General features: G+C 39.3%; 1 protein-coding gene across 2 annotated transcripts; it reads left to right on the plus strand.

Annotated features, from left to right (window-relative positions):
• The first annotated feature begins 804 nt into the window (after positions 1-804).
• On the plus strand, positions 805-7,890 carry ccdc61 (coiled-coil domain containing 61). 2 transcript variants are annotated; one of them, XM_028030971.1, is made up of 13 exons: positions 805-1,049; positions 2,149-2,311; positions 2,405-2,487; positions 3,222-3,382; positions 3,473-3,625; positions 4,212-4,419; positions 4,498-4,598; positions 4,705-4,925; positions 5,596-5,674; positions 5,768-5,965; positions 6,039-6,072; positions 6,249-6,312; positions 6,790-7,890. In XM_028030971.1, the coding sequence occupies exons 2-13, from the start codon at positions 2,164-2,166 to the stop codon at positions 6,882-6,884; spliced, it is 1,545 nt and encodes a 514-aa protein (XP_027886772.1). In that variant the 5' UTR covers positions 805-1,049; positions 2,149-2,163; the 3' UTR covers positions 6,885-7,890. The 2 variants fall into 2 exon arrangements, with proteins under 2 accessions (XP_027886772.1, XP_027886773.1); XM_028030972.1 differs by having other exon boundaries at positions 807-1,049; positions 4,498-4,580.
• The last annotated feature ends 9 nt before the right edge of the window (positions 7,891-7,899 follow it).

Consider the following 7,899-nt stretch of genomic DNA (forward strand, 5'->3'; position numbering starts at 1 on the left):
TAAAGCAGACTGTTTTTACTTTAAATGCCATTACATTCAAATGAGGACTGTATTTTTCACAAAGTCGAGTCCAGAAACATGAAACGTCTTGTTTTAAATGTTATGCTTGTATCTCAAGTTTTTGTTTCTGTGCTCAAATTTAATGCCATAATGCACACATATTCTAACCCCTCTGCTTGAATCCTTCTCTCTGCACTCTTACAATAAAAATGTGTTTTGTTAGGTTCTGAATATATTATTCTTTTTTATATTTGGGAAGCTCCTTTCTGGAGAAAAAGGAAGTAAATCAATTATTTTCAATATAAAACTTGCAAAACTAAAACCTACAGTAAGTAATGTACATATATTTTAGGACAAAGTTAAAGGGATGCCATTGACAATTTATACAATTTACTGTATAATTATGATGACCTCCTAATGGCACAAAAGGCTCGGCAGAGAATAACATAAAAACAACAAAGCTTGTGTACAAACAAGACATCTCATTTAAACAAACTATATGTTTTCTTCTGGTGAATTTGTAATAAAAACAAGCTTGTTCTTTATTAGTTTAAGTTAATCACAGTGGATATTGTGTCCAGAAATTGAGTGGAGATACTTCTACTTCTTCTTAATATTACCTAAGTGTAAGTACAAAGTATAGTTTATATTTTTTTAATTTAAATAGTTGCTCAAGTAAATGTAATTGAGTAAAATACAATTAGTAATCCCGTTTCTGACTCATGCGCGTCTCCTTACCAAGTGGTCTTGTTTTGGCAATGTCTCTCCGGTGCCTCTAGGTGTCAGTATTGCGCTTGGTGAGCAACAAGTCTCGGGAACGTGTGGTAGATCAACACTGACGAAGAAGAATTTAACGGTTCCCGGTTGTTGAACCGCTCTGGTGTCCGCTGTGGTTCACCGATGCATTACAACTTGTTCGGGACCTGAGAGCAATCCCAATTTACTGCCTTCAGGTTTCATCGAGCTCTGTAAGCGAGCTCCTCCCGGCGGTTTCCCAACAGCTATGCCTTGACAGGTTGACACGGTCAGGATTATCACTGCAACTCGAGGTACTGTTAACCTACAATTGTTTGTTTGCTGCGTTTTCAATCTGAACACGGCTACGCGACCCATATGCGTCCCCTTTTCAAGCTAAATGTATTGCAAATGTAAATAATTAGCCCCAACTATTTAGTGATGTCTGTGCTAGCTACACCTAGCTAACGTTGGTCAGTTAATTTGACTGCAGCGGACGCGGCAACAGTCACTAGCTGACCGCTGGTCAGAAGATGAAAACCTTTGCATCTCAGCAGCTTATTATCAGCTTTCCAAAGCCTGTGTTAAAACAAAGTAATTGTCTTTATCAGGCTTTATATGTTTCAAGTTCACTTAGTTTGATACTGCGATTAAAAACATGTTTACAGACGCGCTGTGACCAGAGAAAGTGAAGTGAAGCGCAATAATCCTAAAAAGACTATACGCCACATTGATGATGTAGTTAATAACTTACTCCCTAAAATCATCATTTCCGATGTTGAATGAGTACTTTACGTTTTATACATATTTTTTATTTTTACAGGATCAATGAAAATGTCAAGTCTTAAACATCGATTCTGCTCACTGCTGCCCCGTGTGGTGGTTTTGAATAGAACAGAATAGAAAACTGGGAAATTTTGTTGCCTAGTAATATTAGCTTAATAGATATACACACTACAAAACCCCATATATCAAATGTTGTTTTTTTTTACAGTGAAATACAAATCAGAATTTTACCATATGGAAAAACTTGGCTGTGATTGCAACCTATGACAGAGCATGTCTGATAAGATGTACACAATTTGTTCAATTTGCCAACTTTTAGCAAGTATAATTAACATTTACCTAAGATTTAAAGTACAGCACCAGCTGGGGAAAAACATAATTTCCCTTTAATTAACAGGTTGTGCCTGTTGTATATACATTTTACAGAGTTTTTTGGTTTTTTTAAAGTAAAGTACATATTTTAATTGTAATCAGGCTCATTGTTATGCTCTAAAGACTCTTTGAAGCTCCTTTTGTGTAAACTGTAACGCAGCTGGCAGATAAAGTAACCAATTCCTGTTCTATTTTATCAATCACTATTAATTTGTATTTTTTTGATTAAAGACAATTTTGCATTATTCTCTCCAGTGCAGGTCCAGAGAGATGGAAGACGGCTCTGAGTTGATGGAGGACATCGTGTTTCGAGGAGTGGAGTTTTCTGTGAAGATCGAACTGGATAAGAATTTGCTGATTGTGGAAATCTCCGACTCTGTGACAGCAGATCAGTGGCGGGGGGAGTTTGATCCTGCGTGTAAGTGGTTTATTTAAATAACACATGTCATGTATGACACAGATTGTGCTTGTGTTTATATTTATTTTGTTTTTTTCTTATTCTTTTCGTTAGACATTGAAGATCTCACTCGCAAAACTGGCAACTTCAAACAGTTTCCTATTTTCTGCAGCATGTTGGAATCTGCTGTGAGGAAGGTGCAGTGCTGTATTTTTTTATGTATCCTAACTGTTTAGAGTTTGAGTAGTAATAGTAGTAATAGAAACAGACAGGTTTGCTTGGGGCGACGCTGGCCGATGAGGAGGGTCGTTCACTGGAGTTTAGTGTTTCCAGTTGAGTGAGAATGTTCTGCCCTTTCGAGCTGAACGTTTCTCACAGACAGAGATTCTACACGTCCGAATTTTCAAACGTTATTTGTTAGCTGCTTCAATAAAAAAATTAACACACTGACAATAGTAGAAGAAAAGCACTCGAATCCCACCAGATGAACAAATCCAGTTCAACTTACTCAACATATAAAAAGATTTTTACAAAATGAACAACAGCGTCCATAGACACATGTCTGCTACTTGTCTACATTGTTGCCTGATTTCGCAAATTCACATCAAACAACCACTCAGACTAATGCTGTTCAACACACACAGAGGGACATATTGGAAACACTTTACCTTCTTACATGTTAAGTTATGCTTATTTTAGCTACTAAGTACTTACGTTTAATCTTGTTGAGTTTGACATTTAAATTAGTATTTGAGACTTCATTTGGAATTTTTTGAAAATCAAAATAAGATCAAATTAATTATTTCAGAATACATGGAGTTAAACATGTGTTCATGCTTGTAACAGGAAATGATCTAGCAGTGTTTGAGATGTGTGTTTATCAGATGATGAAACGAAACGGGCTCCATCTAACTACAGTTTCTCTTCCCAGACAAGTGATTCTGTCACCCTTGACCTCCTGACCTATGCTGACCTGGAGCTGCTGCGTAACAGAAAAGCCGGAGTGGTCAGTCGTCCTCGTGGCCACCAGCAGCAGTCAGCTCTCACCGCCAAGCGATACCTCATCCTCATTTACACAGTGGAGTTTGACAGGTTTGGATCTCCGTATGGAACGTTGTTCTGTCCTCTCTTGAACTTAGATTTCATTTTGAATTGTTGCATTTAATTCTGTTGTATTTGTAGGATACACTACCCTTTGCCGTTGCCGTATGTGGGAAAGCCTGACCCAGCTAGCCTGCAGAAGGAGATCCGAGCCCTCAGGGCTGAGATCAGCGCGCTCACCTCCCATGGAGGCGGCAAATCTGCAGATCTGGAAATGCACCGGCTTCGACAAGAGTAGGTCGCTTTAATCTCTCTGTTGCATTCAGGAGTCTAAAGATGTGTTGAGCTATTTAGGTTTTTCATCTTGTAATTTTCTCCTCCTTCTTCTCTACTCTGCAATATTAATTTTTGTCACATTAACCCCCCCCCCCCCCACCCCCCCAAAAAAATACATTAGATTTTTGGTTTTGGTGACAAGTTAAAGTGAATATTTATTCAACACACTTTATGATGTGAGGATTTTAATATTTGGTAGTAGAACAAGAGCATTCTGTTCCATCCTGATGGAAAAAAACATCAGCTGATACTGACTGTTGCTGGTTATCAGCCAGAATTGTTGTAATTATACATCAGGTTTAATGCTGTATTTGAAAATAACACAATTTTTAAGAAGGAGAATGTTTATGTAAAAGTATAGCAAGTAAATGGGTTTCTGTGAGTACTTAGGATTTTGAACCACTAACGTGACTAGGTAGCTTAATGAACTAAAACCAGAGATAATTGTTGTCTTTTGGAGTTCTAATCAGTCAGAACAAATTAGAAAGATCCCCCCTACAATAACAGTAGTGTTGTTTTTTTGACGCTACTGTTTTCCCTGAAGGCTCGCTGCAGTGAAAGGAGAAAAGGAAGCCATGGCCAAGGCTCTGGAGAGACTGCAAATGAGTGGGAGTGGCTCTGAACTGGGCAGAGGAGACTGGAGGGTCAAAGAGGTGGTACGGACGCTGGAGGAGCAGCTCATCAAGGAGAGGGCCAAAGGTCAACGCTCCACTAGCAAAAGGTGCCAAGAACAGCGACTCCTAATGGAGCAGGTGAAAGTTCACTGGGTAACATCGCTGATCTTTACTTTGTTTCTCTGCTGGTTTTAACCTTTCTCCTTCATTTTCTAGTTGGAGGAGTTGAGAGCTTCAGAGTGTGCGCTCCGCATTCGGGTCAACAGTCTCACCAATGAGCTGGCTTTCCTTCGGCGAGGGTTAGACAATCTAAGCGTGTACTATATCTTTACTTTCCTTCTCTTTCATTCATTCATTCATTTGCTTTCATTGTGGACGGAGCATTCAGCACGTGAGGACTCACTGAGTGTTCGCCTTCTGCAGCAGAGTGACGCCTGTTTCGGGTCGCATCAGCTCTCGAGTTGACGGGGAAGTCTATCGGTCGCTATCGCGTGAGAGGAGTTCTGGGTACGGAGGGATCAGGGCTCGCTCCGGGTCCAGAGAGCGGCTGGAGGACAGAAGACTGAGGTCAGGGGAAAGGGAAAGGAGGTCGGATTCGTCAGGATCACGTCCTCACATGCTGAGGCCGTCGCCTTCACCCACCAGTACGTACTGCTAATTAGTTATGGTGATGGAAAATATTGTTGTAAGTTAATGCTGCGTTCAAGTAACCTGGGAAGTGGGAACTCAGAGCTGGGTTTGACGTCAGACCTGAAGAAACAGTGTTTTAGTTAAGAAGTAGGAATTTAAAATGGCGACGCCTATAAAAAATAGATTCCAATAGCTGTTATAAACATAATTTCTAGTTTTACTTTCCAAAAGCAAACACCACTTTTATTTTTTATCAGTTTAGGGTTGCAGCCATTACACGTAACATTGATTTTTAAACGGACGTTTGCTGATGCAAAGTCCGCCTTACAAGCCGTAACTTGGGGTAGTTGGAGTTGCTGCCAGTCTCCTGGGATGGAGGATGTTCCAGTTGATTTTTCTGACTGGAAATCTGAATTTCCCAGTTTCAAGTACAACTGGAACACAGCATTAATGCAACAAGATCATCGACACACTGGTGCCAGTTATTCATAGTTAAATCAGCAAACTGACCAAGGATTACGTAGCCTGAGACAACGCAACACTCAACAATTAAACTGAATTTAGAAGAACTACTCCATTTTTTTGTTTTCACACAAGCAAATATGTAATGTGAATGTCTTTCTAAATTATTTGTCAGTCATTAATGATCCCCAATCTCTTGTACTGTCACCGTGTGTCTCGCAGGGTCTCGGGTTCCTCGCTTTGACCCGACTGCCTACATCCAGGACAGGCAGCGCAGGCAGAGAGAGTCAGAACTCAAAAAGTTGGTTCCTGTACATTTTCCCTTTTATTGACTCTGTATTCGTTGCAGCCGGTGAATTTATTAACACCTTTTAATTAACTTTTTTATTGCCAGACAGCGGAAGGTGCGACGGGAAATCCTAAATTCCCCGGTGCTCCCTGAGCGGGGCCGCTCCCGGTCCAGGGAGGCTTATCCTCAGGCGGTCCGGGCTGGAAGCAGAGGCAGGAGCCTGTCGCTGGAGCGTAGAGGCAGCAGGAACTCCTCTGACAGCTCATTAGCAGACATGGATGAAATGGGCAAAACACTTTTCAGGTACTGGGACTGCACTGGAAATGAGTCTTCAGAAAAGTGTCTGAGCTATTTTAATCCTTAATTCTTTTTACAGGGGAAGAAAACAGACATACAATGGACCTAATATGGTGAGTAATTAACTCGATAGTGAGTGGGTAAATGTAGACTATATTTGATTTAAAAAAAAACTGAATTAAATGAGGTTACAAAATCATCAGAGCTAAAAACAGTATTAATCTATTTGTGCCTTTTTTCCCTTCTGCATGTAAAATGAATGGTTTCTTTTTTCTATTTTCTGTTTCAGTCTCGAGGCCTTTTAACCAGAAAGCCATTAAGTAGCACCCCAACACACAGAACAAAAGACAAAGGTAACTTCATTAATTCTTTTCTTTTCTTTTTAAAGGGACAGTATTATGTAAAATGTTCTTCTTTTTTCCTTTTTTTTTTGCTTTATGTCATGTTATAATGTTATTCCCTCTTGGAAAACACACCTGGAGCTGCTTTGATTCTTTCATGCATGTTTGAGAAATAATTTAATCTCCCATGGCATGTGCAAAACACTCTGCTCCTTCAGCATCAATTAGCAAAATCCTGGTGGAATTGCTCATCATTTGAGTTCATAACAGCTACTTCTTAGTGAAACACTGGTAAAAACAATACTAAAGGATTAGCCAGAGTTTTTTAAAGAGACAGCGGCCCAATTTCAAGGTGTTAAAATAGGAAGCAAAATTTCTTTTCAGTCTTATATTTGATATATAAAGTTTAGCACAATGTGGCTGAAAAACACTTAATAAAGTCTTAGTTGATGCTATTTGTGTAGTAATCATTCGATGTCCAAACCACAGAGAGCTCCATAGACACTGGGGCTGAGCTGTCAGAGATTGATGCGAGGCTGCAGGCACTTCAGGAATACATGCGGGACCTGGACACAGGACACTAGACGGCTGCGGGGCCGCGTGTGAGCCAGGCAGTCTGAGGAACACATCCTGGATCAAACAGGAGTAGTTGGTTGTGTCCTAGCGAGAGACTGTAGCTCCCTCTGGAGGCTGATCACCATTACTGCAGGTATCCACAACCATCACTGTGAAGGTCACTGGACTGTTTTTATGTCCTAAATTCTTAATTTAAATATGACTGATTCTATGTGGAAATTGTAGGTCGTTTTAAAGTCGGCCAAAACTTGCGCATGTTTGCAGGAGTTTTGGTTGATGTTCATTTTATTTGGAGTTTTTTTTAACTATTATGATATATTAAAATTGCAAAGTTAGGTGTCCTTTTGTGTTTACAATTCTTCATCTGTCCTCAGTACAGAATAGAGAAGATAAATGGGTCATATGTCTCTCATCACAGTGTGCCATCATAATATATACATTTCTACAAATTATCTCTGGAGATGAACCTGACTAAATCTGTTCTATTGTTTTTATTGTCATGTTGAACATGGTCTTTTCTTTCTCTCCAATGCATGCTGGGATAGATTCCAGGGGCAATGTCAAAGCAGATTTGCATGCTGCCAAAAGCATACCTGTTAAAATGTGATTCCTGCCAAAACTACGTTTTTTACAAGTTTTTTTTTTTTTTTTTTGTTCTGTTTGAATCTGAAGGTTCCCAGTGTATTTTACCATTATAACTTATCCACATGTGCATTAATATTGATATATTGAAGTTTTACTTGTTTTGATCCCATTTCGATAAACCCAAACCTTATGTGGGAAAGTAACCTGAGCTGACTTAAGGCTGTTTACAAACTGTAAAATGGCCAATTTGTTTTAACCAAATTGTGTGCAAACTGACTGTTACTTTTATTTTTTTTTCTATTTGCCTTTTGTACCTCCTAAAGATTATAAAAAATACAACTTTTGAGAAAAATTTTTTTCTATTTTGTATCGGTGGTTTTTATTTCTGTCAGGAATAAATGAACACAGTGAAAGACTGTGTTAGTGGGATTTTTGGCA

This window comes from Xiphophorus couchianus, chromosome 11 (genome assembly GCF_001444195.1).
Source record: "Xiphophorus couchianus chromosome 11, X_couchianus-1.0, whole genome shotgun sequence".
Classification (NCBI taxonomy): domain Eukaryota; kingdom Metazoa; phylum Chordata; class Actinopteri; order Cyprinodontiformes; family Poeciliidae; genus Xiphophorus; species Xiphophorus couchianus.

What these genes read in the sequence shown, in the direction of transcription:
- ccdc61 (XM_028030971.1), top strand. Translation starts at nt 2,164, where the DNA reads ATGGAAGACGGCTCTGAGTTGATGGAGGACATCGTGTTTCGAGGAGTG. An exon ending in GCCGTCGCCTTCACCCACCA is followed by an intron (nt 4,926 to 5,595) that starts GTACGTACTGCT and finishes TGTGTCTCGCAG; the next exon opens with GGTCTCGGGTTCCTCGCTTT. An exon ending in ACACAGAACAAAAGACAAAG is followed by an intron (nt 6,313 to 6,789) that starts GTAACTTCATTA and finishes TCCAAACCACAG; the next exon opens with AGAGCTCCATAGACACTGGG.